The sequence below is a fragment of the Megalobrama amblycephala genome, linkage group LG11 (assembly GCF_018812025.1).
Source record: "Megalobrama amblycephala isolate DHTTF-2021 linkage group LG11, ASM1881202v1, whole genome shotgun sequence".
NCBI lineage: Eukaryota > Metazoa > Chordata > Actinopteri > Cypriniformes > Xenocyprididae > Megalobrama > Megalobrama amblycephala.
The window spans coordinates 27,671,055-27,698,530 of record NC_063054.1 but is presented as its reverse complement, the minus strand read 5'-3'; the positions used below and the strand labels follow the sequence as shown (position 1 = coordinate 27,698,530).

Genomic DNA, 27,476 nt, shown 5'->3' with positions numbered 1-27,476 from the left:
ATATAATTTATAGGCAATCAAGTAGGAATCAGGGCAGGAACAGCAAGTGCACATCGTGGCCTCGCTGTGACTTTTAGCCATCAATAAAAATGCACTTCCCTTAATCAGTCAGGGAACGGGTCAAAAAGACAAACAGCCAATTGATGGTTGACCTCAAGGAAGGTTGAGGTCAATATGGGGATGATTAGAGGTCAAAGCTGTCAAAGCAGGCAGATGTAATGGTTTCAAATCCCACATGTTTTGACTCTCCCACATTTATGTCCGTCACAGAGCGGTCCTTTCTGTTTATGCTGCAAGACAGAGTTTCAGTTTCCAGTTGTGGCCATCTGCAAAGAGTTTAGGGGACCAGAGACGGATCTGTGTGATGTCATGCGATGATTGGAAAGGACAGAAATTATCCTGTGATCATTTGCTGACTCTTTTATCATAAAAGTCTTCCACTTTCTGTCCTTTAAAACCCATCTCTGCCATATCTTTTTCATGCACTGTAAAAAATATTTAGGTCCCATTTTATATTAGGTGTCATTTTGTGGTTTAATCTCATTCTCCCTCTTCTCAGCATGCACTGAATTAATGTTATTGCATTATTTGACCATTTTATTTACTTGTATTTTTTTTAAAGGTACACTATATAGGCCGTTTTTATAGGCCAGGCTATTTTCACTTTCTCTTATATATTTATCCCTACTGGCATGATGTGGCATTGATTGACATGTTTAACTAATGTCCTGTGTGTTAAATTACTAGAGTTCACCAGTACAAGAACATTTTGGCACATTTCCTAAATCGTGTCACCTGAAGCTGACTCCACCTATATATATATTTGTGCTTAAACCACTTGAATTAGCGGCTTTGCTCTGACCAGTCCAGGCTCTAATCCAAGACTCCACTGCAAGTCTCCTGTTTAGCCACCCACAGCACATCTGGCAGAACCTCAGACATACAGCAAAACAAATTTCAAGAAACTTGAGACAATAAAGACGGTTCCACAGAAATGCTCTCTACGCAGAAATCAGTAAATAGTTGAAAAAGGCATGATTTTTTTATTGAGAAAAGGGATGGTAAATGCTAGCTTAAGCATAAACTAGTTCAAATGAAACAAGCCCCTCCAATGTGTTTATGTTCAAATCTTTATAAAGATATAGTGCACCCAATAATGAAAATTCTGTCATCATTTACTCTTTAAGAGAGTGACTGATCAACTTGAGAAAATAAACCATTTAAGATTTATTTATTTTATGATAAATCATCAGTCCCAAGAGTCTACACAACGTATGATTTGAATAGTTAATGAAAAACATTCTAATGTGGTCAGTTAAGCATTTTAGAGTTAAGTCTCTTATTGTTTAACGTTAAACAGATGCTATATGAATCATGAGTCATTTACTGTTTGCTCAGATCTTGTTGGTACGAATGGAAATTGCAAGGAATTTAATGATATGTGTTCTGTTTTCGATTCCTCTTTCCGACTCTGGTTCCTTAATGATTCCATTACTGATTTCTGATAGAAATGGCTCAAAGGAGTCTTTTGCTAGGGAATCGGAGTTCACATAGTTTTCTCAAACAAGTGTCTCACAGCAGCCGCCGAGCGAACGCACAGAGTAACATTATAACATCATTTTCAACACTCTCAAATGTATCTAATATGATAAACAGAGCTGCGTCACCTCATACTCATGACTGGAAAAGCGGAAGTGGCGCCGGTGACTGGCATAATAAATGTTTCGCTGCTCGTGAGGCGTGTGTTGCGCAATCGCTCCAGCGGCCTCGTTCAGCTCCCACAACACTCGGTTCTGCTCTGCTTCATACTACAGTAACGTTAATAATTGCATCCATGAACATGATTTCTTCACCGAGTCCTATCCCAATTGTGTCCACCAGCTGTGATGTGAAGACCACATGTCCCAAGATTCCGCACTCAAACTTGCCATCATCAAGCTACGCCTTTGTTTTGAATATGCCTCTAGTGGATAGAAATCTTAAGTTACTTGTAATGTGTTACCCCCAACACTACTGCTCAGAATGTTTATACTACAAAATGGCATAGTGCACAAGTACGCAAATTGCAATGTACCTAATGTTTTTGATTCACTAAAAATTACCATTTCATGGGTCATTAGCTCAGGAATCGGACTTCACTGGTCATGCTGTTCCTTTTGCTCTGCAGGGAACTCTTTCAGAGTATTTAGTTATACAGTGTTTTGAAAAATGCATCTGTGGAACCAAACATGAAAATTGCTTGGTTTCTCACATTTCCTAACTCTATTTCAGCTGCTAAAAAGGGTTTTTTAAACACTATTCGCTTGTGGAGCAACATATTTGAAACACTCAAACAACAACTAGTTCTTGCATTTGTTCTCTTTCTCACCCAGTGGTCTTCTAAAAGCTCATTAATGAACATCTGGTCATGATTCTTGAAGTGTACCCATCAGCAAGATGGAATTGGCCCACCCTGAGCCCCCATCAGCAGCCACTCCGTGCCCGCAGCCCACTCACCCCACCTCAAGATGCACTCAACACCAGCCGCAAGGCCTAGAATAGTTTATATGGGACTTTTAATGTATTTACTACAGGAGAAACTGGCACAGTCACAGCCACCTTCCTCAATACAAGCATGCCACTGTTGTGCACACCCCACCCAATAGCAGCCCCCTAATGCGAAGAACAGTTGCTGTAATGCATTTGTTCTGTTGTTATATTACACACACAAATGCACACACACACATACGCCTGGGTGATTTACCACCTCTATCTACTTTATGAATGTAATTAAACGTTTACAGTTATTTTGCGTTGGAGGAAAGTGCTGCCTGTGTGTTTTGTGGAAGGTTTACAGCAGCGTGAGATGTTGTAGAGTTTTAACAAGATGCCACAGGCTTTCTTTGATGTGTCAGCTTGTCCATCGCAAGACAACAGTGTTGATTATGGGTTTGCTTTCCTGTTTTTTTACCATCTAAAATCATTTAATTATCCTCACATAGTCAAGTTGGCTTCATATGGGACCAAACAAAACCATAACCGCTGTAATAAAACACTTGTTTGGTTTAACCTTCAGCAAGGCAAATGAGCTAAACAACAGCTGTGTATGCAATTTCAAGGCTTACATGTTTGTATGTCAGCAGGTTTTCCTCTGTCGATGATACTTAGATGTAGTTTATGTTAAGGACTAATATGTTTGACTAAGGAGGGAACTGAAGACAGCCCGGACTAAATCGAAACAGGTTAGCAAATGTTAGCTGTGCTTCCTGGTTATTGTTTAGTGGCATGTAATGCTGAACAATATGAGTACATATACATAATGGCTAATATTTACCAGGACACACACATGCAATGCACAACACTGCTGTTATCAGACAGAGTGGGCTATATTTGGTCATTTTTATATGACATATGATGTTTTTTTTTCTTTCTTTTTTTAATTAGCCTCCGAAATGTGCATACAACACAGTGTTATTTTAGTATCATTATTATTAAGTTGGCTTGAAAAAGCCAACTTACTGTTATGCTATTTTCTTCTGAGACTAAAATTTCCAACTCTAACTCCTCCTAGAGCTTTAACTCTACAAACTCCAAACTCGGGTCAGACATTCAGACTGTTCTGACTTAGTGTGCTGTATCTTTTCTAACTGATCCGACTTACGGTTTTCCTAAAAATGACTATTAAAGCTTGGAAAAATCCCATTGACTTTTATTGACGGAATGTTCAAATGAGCCAAGACTTTCAAATTCCAACTGTCAAAATTCAAATTTAAACTATGGAAGCCCATTAGACTCAAACTCAATTAGACTCGAGTGCCATTCTATGTACTATTTCTAATCCATTGAAACTCATAAACCTATCTATCTATCTATCTATCTATCTATCTATCTATCTATCTATCTATCTATCTATCTATCTATCTATCTATCTCTCTCTCTCTCTAATATGATCTATCTATCTCATAGCAACCACCCAAAACAACTTAGCAACTGCATAGCAACACCTTAGCAACCACTCAGAATACCCTAGCAACCACATAGCAACACCCTAGAAACCACCCCGAGTACCCTAGCAACTGCATAGCAACACCTTAGCAACCACCCAGTACCCTAGTAACTGCATAGCAAGACCTTAGCAACCACCCCGAGTTCCCCAGCAACCACATAGCAACACCCTAGCAACGACCCTGTGTACCATAGCAACCGTATAGCAACACCCTAGCAACCACCTTGAGTACCCTAGCCTTGAGACTCTATCTATCTATCTATCTATCTATCTATCTATCTATCTATCTATCTATCTATCTATCTATCTATCTATCTATCTATCTATCTACCTCATAGCAACCACCCAAAACAACTTAGCAACTGCATAGCAACACCTTAGCAACCACTCAGAATACCCTAGCAACCACATAGCAACACCCTAGAAACCACCCAGAGTACCCTAGCAACCACATAGCAACACCCTAGAAACCACCCCGAGTACCCTAGCAACCACATAGCAACACCCTAGAAACCACCCCGAGTTCCCCAGCAACCGCATAGCAACACCCTAGCAACGACCCTGTGTACCATAGCAACCGTATAGCAACACCCTAGCAACCACCTTGAATACCCTAGCCTTGAGACTCTATCTATCTATCTATCTATCTATCTATCTATCTATCTATCTATCTATCTATCTATCTATCTATCTATCTATCTATCTATCTATCTATCAAAACTACTAAACTAAAACTTTCAAACTGAAAACTTTCAAACTTCAAACTTTTAAAACTACTTCAAACTTTCTAGCTTAAAGTTTGTCTTCAAACTTTTTAATCTAGTTGTTAATGTTTTAAATTAGTTATTTTTATATATATATATATTCTGTTTTTTCTTTCATTTTAGTTAATTTTAGTAATTTTGGTGTGTTTTTGTAATTTTATTAGTGGTGATTTTTATGTCTATATAGTTAGTTTTTATTAATTTTTATTTATTAGTTTTAGGGTACATTTACATGAGAAAAATTTACTAAAAACTGAAAAGTTTTTCTTTTGCATTTTTAAAAGTTTTGCGTACATACAACAACGTTGTGAAAATGATCCCTGTTCACACGGATCTGCGAAACCAACTAAAAAACACCGTATTATACATGCCAGGCCAGTAGATGGTGATGTCAATTTGTAAAGAAACACTACTTGCATATATACTGAACATGAAATACTCATGCGTATGGCGTTGCCGTTTTCACAAATTTTTTTTGTAGTTTACATGGAATAACATATCGTTTTCAAAAACATGCACTTTGAAACTCGTTTTCAAAAGTTTGTGTTTTCAGGCTCCCAAAACACTGTTGTCGTGTAAATGAAAGGACGAAACTCATAAAAAGTTTTCTGTTCTTAGTTGAAAATGGTTTTGTCCTTAGTTGAAAACGCCCCCTTAGTTTTAGTTATTTTAGTACTTCAAGTTTAACTAAACGAAAGTGAGAAATTTAGTTTAGTTTTAAAACTTTAGTAAAAGTTAATTTAGTTATATACATGTTTTTTTATAAACATGTTTTTTATAACCACCTTAGAGAAAATATAGCTATATTATAATTAAAAATAACATAAACATATAAAACTAATGATGGCAATCAATTTAAACTTTTAATCAGATTAATTGCATGATATGCGGATTAACTCTTTCTCTGCCAGTGTTTTTTTTAAAAAAGATGCCATGCAGCCTCCGCCGGCATTTTTGATAATTTTGACGAAAATTTCATAGCCCCCAGCATATTTTGTTGTATGAATATCTGAACATGCAATATATCAAAAGAAAGAACAGAGCCTCTGTTTTAAAAAACAAACAAACCAAAAATTCTAGCTTCATGTATTTTTTTAATCAACACTTGAATGTTTTTTTTTTCATAAAAAAGCAACATTTTGAACAAAAAGCTGAGAAAATCGCACTACATCGTGCATAAGCAATGCTTTTATCACTTGTTTTCTGGTTTTCTTTGCCTGTGTTTTGATCTTGAGATTATACATTATATATATTCTTATTTCAGAAGTTGCGTACTAGCGCCCCCTACCAAATAACAGTAAAAACACAGAAAGCCAGAAAATTCTATCAATGGCAGGGAATGAGTTAATGAATACATAAATGTCCCCAATTGAAAATAATTCAGACACATTTACATCATGTCACTAATTCTTTTTTTTTTTCCATTATTCTCTTTATATTTACACCAAATTAACACAAATTCATTTTAATAAATGATTTATAGAAATATAAAACATTTATGCAAGCAACCCCCTAAGTGTATAGGTGAACAAATACCATATAAATGGTGAATTTAATCCAAACAATTTGCAAAATTGTGTCCTCAGTAGGACCAATGTTCATCTAATTATTCAGCATTGACAGGCATGGCTGACATGTTTTCATCAGTGCATGGTACAGTGTGGAGGATACACGTCAATCAGCCTCCAACCTCTGGCAGTTCTCATTACGTACATTAGCCTGACACTGTCAAGAGACTTTGTGAAGGTAAACTAGTTTTTCCCCCCTTCTTAGATACTAGAGAGCTGAAACGACATGCAGCCAGCGTGGGACCCTGAAAATGTGGTTTTGCTTTAGCTCAGCTGAATTCGAAGAGAAGGTAAACGAAATGCATCTGTCTTTATTTTAGTGTAAGTTATATGTATACAAAACATGCCTAACCTCACCAATTTTCCTGTGACGTCCTTAACTGGTTTAATTTGCTACATATTTATGGTGTGGTGTTGTAGCTGTATGTTTAGTGTATGATGTCTAGCAGGACTATAAAAGAACCAGAGTCTAGTAAAATCTCTACTATGGGAGTTTGATAAAGTCTAGTTTTTCATTTTGCATAATCAAACAGAACAGATAAAAAAGAAACATAGCTTAGAAAAGATGTTACATACAGTACAGTCCAAAAGTTTGAAACCACTAAGATTTTTAATGTTTTTAAAAGAAGTTTCGTCTGCTCACCAAGGCTACATTTATTTAATTAAAAATACAGTAAAAAACAGTAATATTGTGAAATATTATTACAATTTAAAATAACTGTGTACTATTTAAATATATTTGACAAAGTAATTTATTCCTGTGATGCAAAGCTGAATTTTCAGCATCGTTACTCCAGTCTTCAGTGTCACATGATCCTTCAGAAATCATTCTAATATGCTGATTTGCTGAGGGTCCCATCTATGACAATTCACTTGGAAAAACTTCATTTAGGCACTAATGGGAAACAAACCTCTCACAGTGTTAATGAGGTTAAGTCACTATTTTCCTTGTTCATTCAGTCTAAATGAAAAATAACTGAGAGTGACAGAAACAGATGGAATCAGATCTCAGTGGCCTGCTGATGAACTGTCACTCAGGGAAAAAACACTCAGTTTTCACTTCCCGCACTTAATTTTTCTTCCCTGATGGAGATCTGTCTGCTTGCATGAGTTTGCGGCGTGTGTGTTTGTAGACGTGTCGAACGTGTGTTTTCAGTTACAAGAGTGAACCAAAGCATTCATGTCCATGGTGCGATATTCAAGAGGAGAGATTTTCTCATTGTTTGCCATGTGCGATTACATCAATGCAAACTTTAGAGTCACTCAAGAGTGGTATTTTTTTTTTTAAATGTCTGTCCCCTGAGATGTCAGATTGAGTAAGATGTCTCCCTGTTGCCTTTCACCACAACAGGAAGGATATAGTGTGCTTTTGCTTCATGTTCATGGGAAAATACTGAGAGAGCCCTAGATCTCCAGCAGCCCACGGCTTTCACACTGCATCTCTGTGACAGCTGCATTGTATTAACTGATTGACTCATTATGGTAACTGCTGACACAACTCTCTGGAATACTTGATTCTGATTGGTCAATCATAACATCCAGCGTTCTGATATTTCTTGTTAATTTGCCTATGGCAACACTGTAAATCAGACCGCTCATCTGGGTAAATGAAACCGGAGCTACTTTCACATAGAAATGGGAGAAACAAAGCATTTAAAGACTCTGGCTGCATCTAAAATTGCATACTATCTTAGCAGGTACTTCTTCTGAATAAGTAATTACTTCACGGCCACTTAAAAAAATTGTTCTATAAAGTATGAATGTGTGTAGTGTGAATGTCATCTGGATGTACTACGTTTGTCAAGTTGCCATTGTCATGTGACCTACCAGTGTTAGTTGCGTCACTTCACTGCCATTTGCAAATCCTCTCCCGTGGCCTCAGTAGTAAATAATAAAGTGTCCATCGGTTGTGCACTTTTGCCTACTATATGGGTCCTGTCGCAAACGGCACACTTCATATGCTTTTGGACTTACAATGGCTGCCGTGTGCGCATGATTGTGAAGGACCGTATGGATGTCCCATTTGTCATTTTAGGTTTGAGAAGAGTGCTCGTGAGCGCCTCCTTTGTGGTTAATATGTGTCCTCGATGAACACTTTTGCTGAGCCCACACTGTTTGTTGTTTGAATGACAAAACATAGAAAAGTTACATTTTTAGGCTGATCTGCCTCACAAGTGTAAGGCCCTGTTTTGTTTACACCTGGTATTAAAGGTAGGGTAGGCAATTTTCAGAGAGGCTACCAATAGTGAGCTAGCTTTAAAAGCATAAGATTCCACCCTCCCTTCAGAGTGCCCACCAAAGCCACGCCTCCTTCAAAACACATGAACGCATACAGCAGGGAGCAAACAAAAGTGTCACAAGAGACCATTTCATGTCCCAAAGCACATAACTTTACAAAAATAATGAACATAAACAACTTAAGGTAGGAACACACCAAGCCGACGGTCGGCCGTCGGGCAGTTTTTCTTCGTCGGCCAACTAAGTTTTCTCAGTGTGTTCCGCACCGTCGGCTGAAGTTGGTCCTCTGCGGCTTTTTTTCGGCCGATTCGACATGTTGAATCGGCGTTGGAGCTCGTCGGTCCGTCAGGCCATCTGAACATTCTGACTGGCTGTTCAGCTACTGCCGCCTGCTGTTCGGAAAGGCGTTTCATCTCACGCAGGCGCAGAACTGACGTGCTGCTTGGCCGTCGGCTGTTTAACGTCGGTTTGGTGTGGCAGGGCAACTTTGGACACAGATGCTGCCGACGTGAGCCAACCCCGCAGTCTGCTTTCGTCACCACTAGTTCGTCTGCGTCGGCTTGGTGTGTTCTGGCCATTAAAGAGCACTCACCTGTACCACCTGACTGCTGCAGATTAATTTCAGCGTTGATAGTGTTGCCATTGAGCCGCATAAATTTGAGTCACAAACTGCTCCGAGTATAATGTCACAGGTTTTCATCTCTTCTAAATTACAGTAGTTGGCATGAATACAGAGGAACCATATCATTGGAATCACTTTCATAACAATTTTTTACTTTTCTAATTTTTTAGACTTTAAAGAACTAATGCTGCCTTCATGTGCTATTCGAAATTTCCTACTTCCCTTTTCTGATGTTTAGTGTCCTATTCATTGACAATCATATAAACATTCACTCCGCTATCTAGATAGTCAACTTAATGAAGATTTTGGAATTTCGGTCAAATACAGGCTATTTTCACTGTGTATAAATCATACAATATGCTTCATATGGTTATTCATATATGTAAATATGCACTACTTCAACAACAAGACAAGACGACGTAGCTGTTGTGGAAAAAACTAATAAAGAATAACAGTCACAACAGCAATTGTTCTCCCCTCCACCATGTTTAAAGTATGGCCCGCCCAACTCAGAAACTTTTATCAAAATTATCCCTGAACTTCCCAGTGGTAAATACTTGAGAAGGCGTTTCTGTCCAATTTTCAAATAGGAAACTCATATTTACGATAATTCCAATGAAATGTGAAGGCAGCGCTATAAACAACTTTATCGTCCATTGGTGTGGAAGCTAATCTAGTTACAGCAATCTATATAAGTGTCATTTTTTGTGTGAACGGGCCAGTTTTACTTTTACCCTAACACTCTTTCCCTCAACATATATGTTGCCCTAAATCCCTCAGCAAATAACTCCATTTAACACAGCTTGATACCATGTAACTCTGTTTGCTTCTGTCAGCTTTGCTTTGCAGTGATGAATCATGGATGTCTTTGTCACAATTTACCCTCAACAGTACTAAATGATGAGTAATAAAAATATTTTCTCCTAACAAGAGGAGGCTGCCCAGTTGCTGTTTGAAAGGTTTAATATTTTCCAACCCATATGTCCGGCACTTTTTACAGTTGGCGTCAGTGCATGGAGAAGGTCTAAGTGCAGGCACTTTGAAGTGTTTGTGGTGTTGCCACATCTGCCAACAAGATGTGTTTGCGTGGGATATGGAGCTGAGTTAAAGCCAGGGGATTCAGGAGTTGTCGGTATTCTTTAACGTCATGTGACAATGAACAACATCTTTTTCCTGGTGAGAGAGACTCATAAAATATGACCATTTATGTTAAGAATCTGCAGGGTGTCTGCCTTTTAATTCGTGCCTATTAAACTATAGGAGTTAATATGGTCACTGAACAAGGGTTTAAGAATAGATAATAAGGATTACATGGAAGTCATTGACGGGAAGTGACTACATCCATTTTCCTGACATCATTTGGATTAGCTTAACACATCCCGAGTAATAAAACTAAAATTGTTCCTGTCAAATTGTCCTAAAAAGTGGCCATGGAAAATGCGGAAAGCTGTCAGTGCAATTTCTTCTGCCAGTGCATGTCCTAATCCTTTCACACATTCCAAATTTGGTGTAGGAATAGCAAAGAAACTGATTTCCAGGCTGTTTTAAAAACTCCAGGTTCCATTTGGATCTTTAAAAATAGTAACTCTGCTCGAAACCATGTCTGAGGTTCACTAGCGCCACGCAGAGCCATCTCCATATTTCTGTTAACCTCTACACCCACAATTATGACTACAACAGAGCCTTTAACACAGTTAAATGATGGCAAAGCCACAAAAACTGTAGTTCAATCAGGAGTTTATAGAGCCAGTTTCTGCGGTGCCCATATCTGACACACTGCAAAGCATTTTCACAGTTCATTAGAATGACTTTGCCAAAAGTGGTTGGCCTTGGGGTGTTATTTTCCTCAGTCTCGCTACCATGTGCCAATCCCGACAGCAGCTCTGCCATTTGTTACCATTATTAAAGTCATATTTCTCAGCTCGGTTCATAAATCGTACTTGAAATTGATGAGCGAGCTGCCTGCTCTCTCATTAGCAGGGGCTTTGCTGTGGCCGAGAAACTGCTGTTTGCTTAGGAAATTCAGCATTCTTTGGCTGGAGCCAACCAATGTGATTACGGCCATACCACTCTGAGCGCACACAATGTGAAATGAATGAAAATGAATCAGCATCTTGTGAGCTGTAAATGTAATTGCATTAAATGTATTCAATGATGTTGGTGGTTGTTTAACAGATTTTTGTTGTTGTTGTTCAAAGTGACTTGCAGTACATTACAAGTGCTGCACAGTGGTGAAAGGGCATCTCATTCAAAGCCCCCTTAAGTCAGGTCACTCAGCAGCCATCATGTTCTTATATATTGGATGTTATATATGTAAGCAATAAGGTACGAGAGGCTGTGCTGTATCGTGAATAAGTCACGGCTGAAGGGCGTTGTTAGGCACGACGTGAAGTGGAATGCCTGCAACCCCTTCAGCTGTGACTTATTCACGATACAGCACTAGCCTCAAGTACCTTATTGCTTTTATAAAAGTTACCACACAATACAAATATTAAAGCCAAAAATATGTATCAATTCAACTTTCATTAAGTAAACTGTCACTAAAAGCCTTCCTTCCGCCGGAAAAAATAGTCCCTGACAGTGAACAGCAACAGAAGTTACATTATTACACCATTAGTTGGCGGCAAAGACTGTCTTTGAGTGTGTCAGTCAGTAGCAAAGACTTTTACATTGAAAAGACTGAATTGTTGTGAACACGGAACAAGACGCAACTGACAAATGCTTTGACTAGCGCTGTAAGTCATGGTAAAACCCCTTAACTGTTAAAAGGACAAGATAATACATCGGACGTTTAAACAGATTTTTTATTACGAACATAGGACTGACCTGAAGAAAAATGCTAAATCTGAATGCAGGTAATAAACTCGCTCACTCGATCTCTTTCTCACAATACTCTTGTACATAATACAGTAAACTTCAATGAACAATATCAATTGAGAACAAACAGTTTATCTTGCTAAGAGTGGTTGCTAAGGGTGTTGTGTAGTGATACACAGAACCGTTGGGTAAAGCAGTCATAGCAGTCTTTTTCTCAAATACCTATGGTGTCTATGCCTGAGAAAATCAAACATGAACAGGTTTGACTAACATACTGTATGAATCTGATCATTTTTCTCCAGTTTACTATGCCAGTTGTAAGAGTATCCATACATATCACAGAAATTTCTTAACCAGTAATGTAACATTGAATTTAAATGTATAGGATACATCCAACTTATATTTCCATGCTAAACATATTGCAATCAAGATAATATCACCAGCCATATTTCAAGCTATGTAATTTTTTCCTCCAAACTATTCTCCTCCAAAAGAAAAATGAATAATAGTCTGTTGGCATTATCCCACAAGTTATTATACAAACCAAGCCTGAACCCCCAGTGGGGAAAAATGAGCTCAGCTTCAGAAGATCAAGAAGCAGGAAATACCTGCCGCTTCGTCCACTCTTTTTTGGTCCTGTTAGATTTAATGGCTCTCTCAGGCTCTCTCTATATTTTACCCTCTTATTTATTTTCTTTCGTGGTGATCTGTTCTCACGAGCCAAGCTGCAGTTCACCACAGACCAATCTGAAATGGAAGAGATTGTTCTTAACAACAAAAACATCTTCCCCCTCTTGCTGTGGAAACCAATAGTGAATCATGAACCTAAATGGCTTTGGTGGAAAACGGTTCGGGCAGGCTCAGTGTGCATGTGAGAGTTATTTTGGCTCATTATGATGTGATCTGAAAGGTTAGCGAATTGAAACCAGCATGAGGAATGATTCTTCCAAAGCCTGAGAGGAAAAGAAAATGCCTACAAGGTAATTGTACAAGTTTTTCACAAAGAGCAAAACCAAGAGATTACAAGAGACAGATTGTGTTATGTCACCCACTCCTTTGAAACTAATTGGGTGGGTTTACAGTTAAACTTTGTACAACGTCATTAAATTAGGTGCTAGCTGTAGATAATTAGCTTGAGTTAGTTAATGGGCTTGCACACATAATTTCCTTCCCTTCTTTGGCATCTAATTGTGCTGGAAGAATAGCAATGTATTCCTCTTGCTTAAACTGGGATATGGCATACGAAACAAGCTTCTGGCTTAGTTGTGGCAGAACTAACACGTGTTACTAGTCAGGCTGGTAGCTGAGGCGGCGCTAATTACGAAAACAGGCAACGAATCTAAAGGCAACTATTTACTGTTTATGCCAGTGTGGTCAATTTTTATCCCCGCACTGTAAAAGCCCAATCCAGTCACAAGGACAAATTTCTGACCTCAGCAACCAATCGACAGGGTCAGGCCAGGGTCACATGATCATTGATGGGGCAGCCTTGGTTTGCGGCCGACGTTTTAAGGTGACTGTGGCCATAATTGCATTCTCCTCAATAGTACTAGTCTGACCACATTGAGGAACCAGACAATTCTGAAGTAGTATGGTGCTGAGCATCTGAACATACATTTCAAAACCTGATGATCTAGAACAGCGATTCCCTAACCTTTTTGTCAGCTGAACCTCTAAAATATTTACTTAAAATACCATCTGAAAATAATATTTAAATAATTTAACAACACTTTCCCATGTTCACAGTTCTTGGTAATGGTCACATGACATGCTGGTAAACAAAAATATTTCTTTTTTTTTTCACTGACCCTCAAATATGGAAAATATTCCCTTTAAATGGCGTATCTGTTTTCTTCCCACTATGGTAATGTTAGATGTATAAATCTTTACAAAAATATTTACAATGACTGTCAATGGAATCACAGTACAAAAGTACTTATATTGAATTTGTAGTAATAAAGTAATAATATTGAATTTGCTAATTGTGTTAAAAGAAATTACCATGGCTCTCTGTCTGGATTGAATACTGGATTATGAAATAGCGCCATCCAGAGTTATAGCCATGAAATCAAAGTTAACAATTCATATTTTTTTATAGAATAATATTTTTATGTAAATGATTCATCCATGCACATCCCCATGTGCCCTCATAATCTATAATCAAAACAACTTCCCCTCCCTCTTACAATGACATCTCTTCTCTAATGATTTTAAAGGATTAGTTCACTTTCAAATGAAAATTACCCCAAGATTTACTCACCCTCAAGCCATCCTAAGTATGACTTTCTTCTTTCTGATGAACACAATCTGAGATATATTAATAAATATCCTGATGCATCCAAGCTTTATAACGGCAGTGAACGGGATCAACAAGTATGAAGCTCAAGAAAGTGCTTCCATCCACATTTATCCATCATAAACGTACTCCCCCTAGCTCCAGGGGGTTAATAAAGGCCTTCTGAAGCAAAGTGATGTGTTTGTGTAAAAAAAAAGATATCCATATTTAACAAGTTATGAAGTAAAATATCAAGCTTCCGCCAGACCGTCTTCCGTATTCAGCGTACAAAGAAAATCTAAAACTCTCGCAGTTCAAAAAGCTTACGCTACATCCTACACCTTCCCATTTCAACTTGCGGAAAAAGCTTAACTGACACAGCACCAGTTCAGTTTTTTTCGTAATTTGAATATGAGGCACATTTGCAGGGAATCCACTTACAAATGGCTTACTCATAATAGTTTCTGCATATTAAGCTGTGATACCAGAAGACATTTTTGACATTTTAAAACCTTTAAAACCTTCATGTTGCTGTAATTTGTCAGAGTTTGAACAGTTTGGAGATCAAATTGGTGTTATCAGCAATACATGATAGGGGGTAGTGCATCACTGAATAAACTATTGAATATCAGCATGACCTATAAAAGGTGTAACTGAGCTCTGGCCTTTGAGCTGACATGTAGAATAAAGTTGAGAGCCCTTACCAGAAAACAAGCTGTGAACGTTTATGGTTGTAACTCTGTCACTCTCCTGGCAGGAACCAGCCCCAAATCATCACTATCCTTCATAATGACTTAAAGGGAATATTTCTGAGATTTAAATACTTTTTTATTATTTTTCTTTACCCAACGCCAAACCATAATATGTCAATTGGTTATATCACATTTCAAAACCCAGAGGACCAATTTTCTCTGTATCAAACCTGTAGTTATTGGACTTTGGGGTTAAAGTCTAATTATGAAAAGCATAAATTCTTACTAAATTTGATTAAAATTAGATTTGAAGCAACTTGCAAAAACTTTGACACCACAAATAAGTATTTATCTTTTTGAAAAATGAGAAATAATAATGCAATAAACCTGAATTTTGATGTCGTTGTCCACTGCCAGGTCTAAGCACAAGATCATTTGTCTATAATTACCTGTGTCAGTGCTACACTCCCAGTTGTCTGTCAATGTTATGTTTGACTCTCTGTGCCTGGAGCTTGGCCCAATTCAGCTCTAATATGACCAAGTTTATTAATGTTATTTCTGTTAATACAGACCATTAGCTGCCAGACTGCCTGTGAGGGAAACGAGAAAGATTAGACTTGATAGCAGAAACTGCCAGGTACGCTAACCATTTCTGAATAGGCGAATAGACATTTGGCTGCTATTTACATAGATTTATGAAAGAAATACGACTGCAGCCTGAGGGTGTTTGGAACTTTGAAAAATGTATTTGCAAAATCCCGTGAGTGCAAGGAATTTGCTTGGTAAAGAACCAGCGTAGATCACTCAAAAACAGAACAGACTGCAAGCATTGCGTGCTGCGAGTGTTTGCGTTTTTTTTCTTGACAAACCGTCTATTCATGGCGAAAAGGACCTGCTTGAATTTTTACACTGGACTGCTCAAGACATCTTTGTGAGGTTTACATGTTGAATATTTGAGGTGACTTGGTGATGCTCTTTATGCAGACATGTTCTGACAGATTTGGACAGAGCCCAAGGCAGATACAAAAGAGTAGTCTGTCAAAACCAGGGATAATTCTCTTCCTCTCTACAAAGACACCATCTGAGAGCCATTTACCTAAACAGTGTGGTTTTTCATGGTTTTGGGAATACAATGAAGTTTTGAACTTGTTGACATTATTTATCCATCTTTCTTTAAATATGTGAAAAGATCTACTACTTTCAGAGACACCAAAAATACTTTAATAGCATGGAAATATCAAACAAATCCTCATTATCTTATTTTCTGTATTGTAAACAAGCTAAGATTAATTGACGACGGGCCGTTGAATTCTTGGAAAATAATGCACACCCGAGTTGGTAATGAGGCCACGACGCGAAGTACCTCGGGTGTGCGTTATTTTCTAAGAATTCAATGGCCTGGAGTCAATTATTCCGCTTATACCACATCTCAAGACACCGTTCTGATGTTGTATTTCAAGACATTTGTCAGGTTTTTGTACTTAAAACACTCCTATGTGTGGGACTAATTTCTTACGCATCTCATCCCAAGCCTCCGTTGCTAATTCCAAAACTACATTTCAGAACTAGTAATGGAGGATTGAGCCTTGATAGCAGAATAATACTGTTGATGTTATTACCGCAGTTATTAACACAGAGAGAAAGAGAGAGAGAGAGAGAGAGAGATAAGCATATGTGAATTAGCCTACCTGAGTCAAGTGTGCATCTCTCTAGGCAGATATGTCTCTTCTAATAGCGAAACTATAAGTTTATCTACCACAAGAACTGCTCAGTACGGAAGAGGATTAGGGCCAAGCAATAATAAAAAATAAAACCATCTCGAGATTAAAGTTGTTAAATTTCGAGAAAAAACTCGTTAAATTTCGAGAAAATGTCGAAATAAAATGTTGAGAATAAACTCATTAAATTACGAGAAAAAAACTTGTTAAATTTCGAGAAAAAAGTCGAGATAAAATGTTGAGAATAAAGTCATTAAATTACGAGAAAAAAGTCGTTGAATTACGAGAACAAATTTGTTAAATTATGAGAAAAATGTCGTTAAATTTCGAGAAAAAAAGTCAAGATAAAATGTTGAGAATAAAGTCATTAAATTATGAGAATAAAGTCATTAAATTACGAGAAAAAAGTCGTTAAATTATGAGAACAAATTCGTAATTTAACGAATTTGTTCTCGTAATTTAACGACTTTTTCCTCATAATTTAATGAGTTTATTCTCAACATTTTATCTCGACTTTTTTCTCGAAATTTAACGAGTTTTTTCTCGAAATTTAACGAGTTTTTTCTAAACATTTTATCTCGACTTTTTTCTTGAAATTTAACAACTTTAATCTCGAGATGGTTTTATTTTTTTATTATTGCTTGGCCCTAATCCTCTTCCGTAGGGTTCAGAACTACCGGGAACTACCTCGCTGGTGAGAAATGTTATGTAGGCTATATTTTAATTTGCTAAACTATTTCACTGATTAATTCGTCAGAGCAGCGCTGACAAAAGGTTTCTGTGCGAGTGTGTGTCCGTACAGTACGAGTGCGGGCGAGAGTATGCGCTTCTATTGTTTACTATATCGATTCTGTTGTTTACTATATTTATTTGCTTGGTCGGTGTCGTTGTGGTTTTTGTTTCTTTTGTGGTTGTAGCCTGTAGGTAAGACCTATTGAAATAACTGAAATCATTTGGCGAAGTGATATGTAACTGTAATGCGGTCAAGACCTGCCTAGAACTACTTTAGCCGTGCGTTTCTCAGAAAATACTTGCACACCTTAGAACGTTGCTTAACCAATCAAATTCGAGCATTCAACAGCCCAGTAGTGCCCATTTTACCTGTAAAAATAATGAAGGCTTTGTCGTTTTGAGGGGGGCATGCTTTCTTACATCACCTGAAAGCATTTATGTATGTAGTTCAATTACTTATATCTTTATTGTTATGCTTTGTTGTAATAAAAGAAATGTCCCTGAAAAATATATTTAAAAAAAAAAATATTACTCAGAACTATTAACACTTCTGTACTGTAAATCACAAAAATTACATAGACATAAACAAAAGCATTATTTTTTGTAAAAAAAAATAATTAGTTTTACTTTACTACAGTAAACGTACAAAATACTAAATCTTTTGAAAAGGGCAATACAATTATATACACCTATCTTTTCCATTTCAACAAAAATGGAAATTATATTTTACAAAATCTACACTAAAGATTTCTGTCAAATCCAAAATAACACATTTATGCTTCTACATGATCTTAAATGGGTAAACATACAGCAGTCTAAAGGTACTGGGGAAAAAAAAAAACATGTTCGCAAACTGAAATTACTACATTCTGACATGTTAGCTGGTAAATGGAATAAAACATACTATGCATTTATAATAAATACTATACATAAGTGCATGTACAACACATCCGAAACATCTGAAAACATTCTCTGCTTCTAACCCACTTTCATTTAGTGCATGGCGATCATCCATACAGGCACGATGGCCTCAGGAAAGCCTTCCTGCTTTTCGATGTCCAGTATGGTGAGGCCTGCTTTCTGAATGATGGACTTCATGATGTCCAGGTGGCGAATGATGCTGCTGTCAATCGGGTCCAGCTTGCAGCCCTGCCGTGCCATGTTATCCTTAATGATAATCACACCGTTGGCCCTCAAGCTCTCCTTAGCACGCATTAAAAACTCCATCAGGTCCTTATCAGTAAGATGACCTGAGAAATGTAAAATGGCTCATGAAATATGACAAAAACAGAGAGTGTGTAAATTTCAAATGTCCAGTTTATCAGGCACTGTTCATGCAAAACTAAGCAACAGCAGTGTATTGTCATCCGCTCATTAACGCATTTATCTAATCAACTAAACACATGGCAGCAACTCAGTGCATTTAGGCGTATAGACATGGTCAAGACGATATGCTGAAGTTCAAACTGAGCATCAGAATGGGGAAGAAATGTGATTTAAGTGCCTGATGAGCCGGTCTGAGTATTTCAGAAACTGCTGATCTACTGGGATTTTCACGCCCAACCTACTCTAGAGTTTACAGAGAATAGTCTGAAAAACAGAAAATATCCAGTGAGTGGCTGTTCATGGGCGAAAATGGTTGGAGGAGAATGGCCAGACTGATTCGATAGAAAGGCAACAGGCAAGCTGATAGAAAGGCAACAATAACTCAAATAACCACTTGTTACAACCGAGGTCTGCAGAAGAGCATCTCTGAACACACAACACGTTGAAGCAGAGGGGTTACAGCAGAAGAAGACCACACCTTGTGCCACTCCTGTCCGCTAAGAACAGCAAACTGAGGCTACAATTTGCACGGATTCTCCAAAATTAGACAATAGAAGAAAAACATTGCTTGGTCTGATGAGTCTTGATTTCTGCTGTTACACTGAGATTGTAGGGTCAGAATTTGGTGTAAACACCGTGAAAGCATGGATCCATCCTGCCTTGTATCAATGATTTAGGCTGCTGCTGGTAACATGCCATGTCACAAAGCTCAAATCATCTCAAACTGGTTTCTTGAACATGACAACGAGTTCACTATACTCAAATGGCCACCACATTCACCAGATCTTATTCCAACACAGCAACTTTGGGATGTGGTAGAAAGGGAGGTTCCCATAATGGATATGCAGCCGACAAATCTGCAGCAACTGAGTGATGCTATCATGTCAATATGGACCAAAATCTCAGAGGAATGTTTCCAAAACCTTGTTGAATCAAATTAAGGCTGTTCTGAAGGCAAAGGGGGGTCCAACCCAGTACTAGCAAGGTGTACCTAATAAAGTGGCCATATACAGTATATATAGGCCACACTTGTCAATTGACAATCGACTGCTGTTGCTTATAAATAATTTATTTATTTATTACTTTGTCCTCTTGGATGGCCACTTGAGTCATATGCTTAACCACTAGGCTACAGTTCCTGATATATACTACTTGTTGATTGTGAATCACTTCAGTTAGGTTTAAAAAAAAAATCTGTCAACACAAGGAATTCATGTACTATCTCAAGTCTTTATATGGTTTTAAGCAGTTTCATATAGATATCTCTGTGACCGGTGTCAAATATACACATAGGCTGCAGTGAGAGAGATGAAACTGTATACGGCAAAAGCATACAGCTGCTCTCATTACAGAAAATGAAAAAGGACAGCCTGCACTTGCTAAAATAAGATGTAGCCAGGCAGAAAACAGGTAAAATTAACAGAGTAAATGCAGGTAATACATTACTGCACAATATATATAACATAAATGAATGGTCAAAGACAACCCACTCACAGGCAACCCACTGCAACCAGATGACGTCGTATCTTTTTTTAGCGGGGATGAATTCCTGCAGATTGTAAAGGTAGTAAGACTCCACCCGGTCTGCATCATCTCCGAGGTAACACTCATGCGCGTGGAGGATGAAATCTTCCATCATGTCAAGCATTTCCATGGATTCAAACACAGGAAACAGAACTCCTTTAGAAACTCTCCCGATTCCACAGCCACAGTCTAGTGCTCGCTTGGTGCCAGCCTTTCCTGGACCCTAATAAAACAATAAATAATAAAAAAGATGGAAAATTTTCACTTTTTGATGTTCTATAACACAAGATTTTGACAGACAGTCAAATAGTATTCTTTTTTTGTTGTTGTTGCGTCGTAAATCTAAAGAATTCAAGTCCAGGTTCATAGTTAAAGTATTAGCAGAACAGCTGAACACTATTTATGAAGCTAATGCTATTTGTCAACTTGGATGTGATAATTAACTACATGTTCATTAACATGTTGTGCTTGGTCATTTTGATCTTTAGATCTTGCAATCTAAAAAGAGTATGTGTGAGCACACTAAAAAGGCAACTTTTACTTTTGGACACAGCCATAATAGACTCAGATTGAATCAGGAATTACTACTACATTCCACAATTATTTACAAAGAAATGGCAAGGAACACATTAAATTAAACATGAATTTTGAGGAAAACTTCATACAACAAACTTCTTCAGGAACTGTCTTGAGCCTTCAAGGTCAATCTCTGATATCTCAACAAAATCTCCCATCATGCCCTCCTCTGACGCTGGGACGTCCTTGTAGAAGTTCTGTGCCCTGTAGTAAAACTGCTTCTCCCCTTTAATGTACTCACAAGTCACTGCATAGAGTTTTACTGTAAGGCAAGAAACATATAGACAGTCACTTAGTAAAAACAATACACAACACTTCTCAGTTTATTGTGAGTATTTTTAATTCTTTATAAGCTGGAGAGGAAAATTAGGCATTAATTTAGTTACTAGAAATCGAATATATTAATATTAATATTCAATATTTATATAATATTGACATTTAAATGTCAGCTGTGGGGTCAAAGCATCTCAAGGGAAAGCGTACAATTATGTGATGAAGTTTCAATGCAATTGTGTCTTCTCATTCAGTTCTCACAACATCAGTTATTCATAATTAGTTCTTTGAAAGGCACCAGTTATTAATAGCATCAATAATGTTTTCTTTCAGTTTACGGTGTAACAGATTTTAAATTCCAAATTCCCTGTTGCCTTTTCTTACAGCAAATATTAAGATACTGTTGATATGGACAGTGTTGTACTACATCACAAAGGAATGTTTTATTGTTGGCACATTTAGGGGTTTAGATGGTTTAAAACAACTCAACGTGCAAAACTCTGTCAGCATCAGTCTAATGTCACATTATTAAGTTCAGCTGGAACATCTGCTCCCTCAAATGCCTGGTCACTTAAAGGACAGACCAGTCATTAAGTCAACACATGCTTGGAAAGTTCGAGTCAAACATCAGATCACCAGATGATTAGCGGGAAGATCTTGCTCTGCTATAGGTGAGAGAACTGGCAGGGCAAATGGACTGTGATCCAGGGTTTGTCATGTGAACCACAAGTTTAGTAGTCCAAAGTAAAAAATAGTAACACTGGGCAATGTTTCCTTGTGGACTATTTTATTTTGGTCCTGTATATTTTTGTTGGTCCTCTGTATAGCTTAACACTCACTCATCTGCTTTGCCTTATTGGTCAAGAGGCAACATTAAAACAACCCGCTAATTTCAGTTATCAAGTCCAAAACAGACATTAATACTCATTTTCCTTTAAGCTCTCATAAACACTTTGAGTTCATTTTAACAGGTCATTAAAAGTATGAGTGATTGTTTTTCTTTTTGGCCAAAAAGCTGATCTCATATGTATTCAGAAAATATATTTTTGCTCCTTGCTCAATTTATAAAAGATTGAGTGATTAATTAAATTAAAGGGGTGGTTGATTATGATTTCACTTTTTCAACTTTAGTTAGTGTGTAGTGTTGTTTGAGCATAAACAACATCTGCAAAGTTACGACACTCACAGTTCAATGCAAAGGGAGATGTTTTCTTTTAAAGAATTCTGTTTAAGGACTACAACAAACAGCTGGTAGAGACTACAACAAGTTTGATGTCACTAACCCTACAATTTACATACACCCCGCGGATGAGGCCATGTCATTGCAATACAGTACTTAACACAGATGCAATAGCATGTCATAAAAGCAAGTTGACAACATAAGTTTTAACCTAATTAAACTAAACTATATCTGTTCTGTCTTCATGCAGTATATTCTTATTATAGATTATCATGACAGAATATGCTAATCAATGACTTTAAGATATCCCACATCAGCTACATAAATTAATCAACTAACCATTCAGAAACATCCAATTGCATTCTACATGTTGTTACTACTTCTTTATTCTCTCCATCATTGTCTGACTCCGGTTTAAACATAAAAGGCTGAACAGTTTCTGACATTTTCAGTGAGTCTGAGGTAATCCAAAGACTATAGAATACCACAAGACGTGTCACTCGTATTGTTTTGAATGGGAGAAAGTGCAACGTGCAATATGGTGGAATGAGTCTAAAGGTGTGTCCCAATTCACATACTTATGCACTATTCTGTGACGTTTTTAAAGGTGCTCTAAGTGATGTCACGCGTTTTTAGGCCAAAACATTTTTTGTCACATACAGCAAACATCTCCTCACTATCCGCTAGCTGCCTGTCCCCTGAACACACTGAAAAAAAACGCGGTCTCTGTAGTCGCCACAAGCTCCGAAAACGGCAATAAAAACAAACTGGTGCAGCCTGGACCACGAAACATAATAAACATGCTCCAGCCAATAACCGACAAGAATGATTTTAAATGCGCGTTCATGACTGTTTCAGGAAGCATGGAGGGGAGGGGGGGGAGGACGAAGAGGGAGGGTCTAGCTAGCCTCTGTTTTGTTTGACAACACTTCGAACGTCAACAGGAAGTTACTCCGCCCAGGATCACTTAGAGCACCTTTAAGTATAAATAGTGCAAGTAGTGCGTTCACACTGAAAATTCCAAAAAGAAAAAGTACACTTTAAATACCCAGATGATGCACTAAATTAACGGAAAAAACCAACAAGTCTGGAATGTCGGACACTTCATGCACTCAACTGTCGCAGCTTTAATTATGTAGCAGAGGGGGAGGGGGTATCAGACTCAAAATAACCTCAAATCACGCACTACATGAGTACATAGTGCATAAGTACATAGTGTATAAGTGCATAGTGTATAGTGCGCCGTTTGGGACGCAACTTAAATAAGAGCCAATCGCCGATTGGTAAAGTCATCGCGTCACTGCAGCGGCCATTAGAAGCTCCGTTTCCTATAGAAACAGTCAGACGCGCGTCTCCGAAATGAGACACAAGAGACGCGCATTTAGGATTGCGCATGAGCTTGATCCAGCCTGAAAAATACCGTTTTTTGTCATGATTCGAGCATTTAGAAACAAAATTTATGAGACAGTTGTTGTCAGATTTCATTGGTGATTACAAATATGAAATTTAATTCGAAAGCTTGACAAACAGCTTTGGAGAATTTGATGTTTCCCGATTCAAACAGATAGGAGCTGCACTTGCATGCCCGAGAGGCGTTTCAAAGATGGCCGCTGAGAAAAATGTCTTGTCTTAAAGGGTCTTTGGGTAATCTCAGTGCCCAAGGAAGTCGACCGGAAGTTGAAGTCGGCCGGGTGCCGCCATCTTGTAGCAGAACTTCACTTGCGTTAGCATCCCCATTGACTCCTATTCATTTTGGCGTCACTTTGACAGTGAATAACTTTACATCTGAGGCGTTTAAAGACTCCATTTGTCCATTATTTATTTCTAAAGATACACGACAATGTATAAAGGGCTCCATTACCTTCTATGTTACATTATGGCCCCGTAGAAACAGTTTTTGTAAAAATAGGCTAACGATTGCGTCATAACCACTCGACTCTCTGTCGCACAGTAGAGAAATTACCGTAGAGACAGGAGGAGATGCTCGCAGGCAATCGGGGTGATTATCTTAATATGGCGTACTGGCGTTACATTTTAAAATACTATACAAAATAATTAATCAGAATACTTACTCCTGCTCACTCACGCCAAAGAACTCCCCGCTCAAGCTCGCCGTCTCTGCAAGATTAACGATGGCAGTTTGCACGCACAGCTACTAGAAGATTTACATCTGTCAGACAGGTTGCGGACGTCATCAAGCTTAGTTTGAGTCTGCGCGTCAGAAAAGGAAGTGCTAAAAATCGCTAAAAATGGGCTTCACTTCTCTCAATTGAGTTCCAATGGGGTCGCTGTGTCCATTTCTTTTACTGTCTATGGGTAATCTGCGCTGCTAACACGAGCTCTTGAAACTCCACCCTCTTCTTGGAAGCAGCAGCTCATTTGAATTTAAAGGGACACACAAAAAGCATTTTTGCTCACCCTCAAAAAGTGACAAATTTAACATGCTGGGGTATTTTGAGCTAAAATTTTAAATACTCTGGGGACATCAGAGACTTATTTTACATCTTGTAAAAGTGGCATTATATGACCCCTTTAAAAGCTTAATTTAATTATATACAAGCTATTTTGATTTGTTAAATAGAAGTTTACCTAACCTGAGACTTAATAATTTCCACTTGTGTTAATGCAGCTTTGCTGCAATACTAGGCAGGGAATTTAAAGTTCCCATCATACTATGCATGGGCCAGGGAAAACAAACATTAATATTGTTATTTTAGGTTTCTACCTTATGCTTTCCACTAAAACAATACATAATAAATGGATAAATGGTTTTAAAATGTTCCTTTTAGCATGATAACAGCAAGCAATATTGCTAGCTAGTAATTAACTGTAGGAGATTTAGTTGGATTACTGTTTATGCTATACAAAGTATATAAGTATATGTAAGTTCACAGTTTTAAATAAATAAAAAAAACCTTTCCAATATGAACTTATGAACTTGAACTGTTTGTTTTAACCTTAAACATCCCTTTGTACATATAATTTAATATCAACTGTCAAGTATACTTGTGGGTTTATCTGAAGATCTCTTTACCTGTGTTGTCATACATTTAGTGACCTGTGCTGTGTCGTATATCTGTTTTCATATTTTTAATAGCAAACGAAGCTCATAAGTAACAGTACAAATTAGTATGGATGTGGTGTTTGAATCCATCAATAATTCACAGTAACACTGACAGACTGGATTAACTGCTTCCACAGTTTACACTACTCGCCTGATTAACTATGTGAACCAATGAAAACACAAGCTCACATTTATCAGAACAAGACTAAGTCAACAACACAACAAAACCATTTATGAACTCTGAATCATTATATAATATTCATGGTTGCTTAAAGGAAAGTATTATGTAGTTTGCTATGTTTTTTTTTTAAATGTTTCACGAACCTTAAAACTTAACCACATTCTCAAAAGCCTGTAAAGTCAGCTGTCATTGCTGCTAACACACCAACATAGTCAAGTCTATTTTATTTTTATCTAATTATTATTCAGTGGAATGTGAAGAATGCAGCATGCATACACGGTTATGCAATTATGCTTAAAATATTCACATGGCTCTGTACATTGATTGGTTGTATGAACAATATGAAGGCCTATTCTGTATAGTCAATATCAGCTATTAGATATTGAGGTTTAAGCATTGTTCACTAGTATCTGCTCAAATTATCATTACAAATATGTAAATGTAATTTTGATAGAGACATGGCAATAACATAAATATTAATAAAACTGTGCAGTGTGGCCTCAAATGTTTTCTTTACATTTCTTATCACAAGTTTTGCAGTGAATATCAGGAAACTTCAATGGGGCATAATTCTTACAAAAATGTCTTACCCAGAGGAATCTGCTCCAAGAGGTACAGGTAGCTGGCGAAGAACTCCTTCCTCAGAGTATTGTGCAAGTGGAAAGACATACTGTGTTTGCACATCTCATCATCTGTCTTCGCCCAGCGTTCTCGAAAGGCTTGATGTGTCCCGCTAAACTCCTTAATGTTGGAATCAGACATTCTGAATCTTCTGCAAAGTGGCTCAAAGCGTATGTGTGTGACTCAAGGTGTCGCTGGAAGAAATGCTGAAGATACCGCGGTGCTGCTATATTTGTAGGAAACCTCTGGCAGAGGCGCTATAGCTGACCAGTTAAGCGTTCTTTTCTCAGCAGAGTGCTTAAAACTACCACATCTTGTCAGATCACCTGCTTTAGGCCTGGGGTGGATGAATGAGAAAGGGACTGGTAAGATTGCCTCAGAAGAAGGGTGGTGCCTGCCTTCTTCTCCAGTTCCAGAAGAAGCTTCTTCTCCTAAGTTCCACAGACATATCTAGAATGACATATTAGTGCAACACATGAACCAGAGGGTTGTACATTCATTCACAGCTAGTGACAAGTGGCTTATGTAGTGGCTATTATTAGCACTGCCTTCTCATGTTTGTATACACAGCATTGGTGGCAAGTTTAAGGTGGTGAGGAAAGATCAAAGACAGATCTAATCTGAACATGCTGTTCCTGATTACAATATGCCTATCCATTGGCATTGTAACCATATGTTATAATAGCAACGTACAATTGATAAAATGCATTGTTTTTTTAGAGTTATACATGCAAATCCTATGAGAGAAATAAGATGTATAAGATATCAGGCGTCTCATTTTTAGTCATGTCAGCTCTTGAGCCATGTGTTAGGTTACTCATATGATTGCAGTTTGAAATTTGGATAAATTGCCAAATGATCATCACCTCGATATTCAGCGAACCAAAAGTGAACCAGTGCTTAAATTGGAAATGCATACTCTATGCAATTAGAGAACACTGTTTATAAATAATGTTGATCCTACCAAGTTTTTCCACTAAACCCGACCCAACATTGTCATATTTTGACGGCTTTTTAAGATTTGTGTTGTAATTGACATTTACAGATACAAATATATAAAGTATAATAAAATAAACACTTAAATGTCTGTCATGGATGTACTTTAAAGAAGTCATGATATGGGAGCAAAATTTCAAACTTGACCATTCCATGAAAAAACAATGGGTTTGCCTATAATGTCTTGCCTAGATTTGTTTGTCCAGAAAATGTATAAAAATGGGGTTCGTGGTATAAAAAAATAGCTAATCTGGTATTGAGGCTAAGTCAGTAACTCACTTCCAATTGTAAATGGTAAGATTTAATGGATAATGGTAAGAATTA

The 27,476-nt window shown here is 37.6% G+C and overlaps 1 protein-coding gene across 1 annotated transcript; it reads right to left on the bottom strand.

Annotated features, from left to right (window-relative positions):
* Positions 1-18,361: 18,361 nt before the first annotated feature.
* Positions 18,362-26,653, bottom strand: ntmt2 (N-terminal Xaa-Pro-Lys N-methyltransferase). The gene is made up of 4 exons (XM_048207121.1): positions 26,126-26,653; positions 20,927-21,099; positions 20,232-20,484; positions 18,362-18,661 (listed from the first exon to the last, which is right to left on the bottom strand). The coding sequence occupies exons 1-4, from the start codon at positions 26,295-26,297 to the stop codon at positions 18,405-18,407; spliced, it is 855 nt and encodes a 284-aa protein (XP_048063078.1). The 5' UTR covers positions 26,298-26,653; the 3' UTR covers positions 18,362-18,404.
* Positions 26,654-27,476: the final 823 nt, after the last annotated feature.

Excerpts from the sequence above, each read along its gene's own strand:
- ntmt2 (XM_048207121.1), bottom strand. The coding sequence starts at position 26,297 with ATGTCTGATTCCAACATTAAGGAGTTTAGCGGGACACATCAAGCCTTT. Across the intron at positions 20,485-20,926 it reads AGTTCCTGAAGAAGTTTGTT|GGTCCAGGAAAGGCTGGCAC; the intron begins GTATGAAGTTTT and ends TTGTTTTATTAG. Across the intron at positions 18,662-20,231 it reads CTGGTTGCAGTGGGTTGCCT|GTCATCTTACTGATAAGGAC; the intron begins GTGAGTGGGTTG and ends TACATTTCTCAG.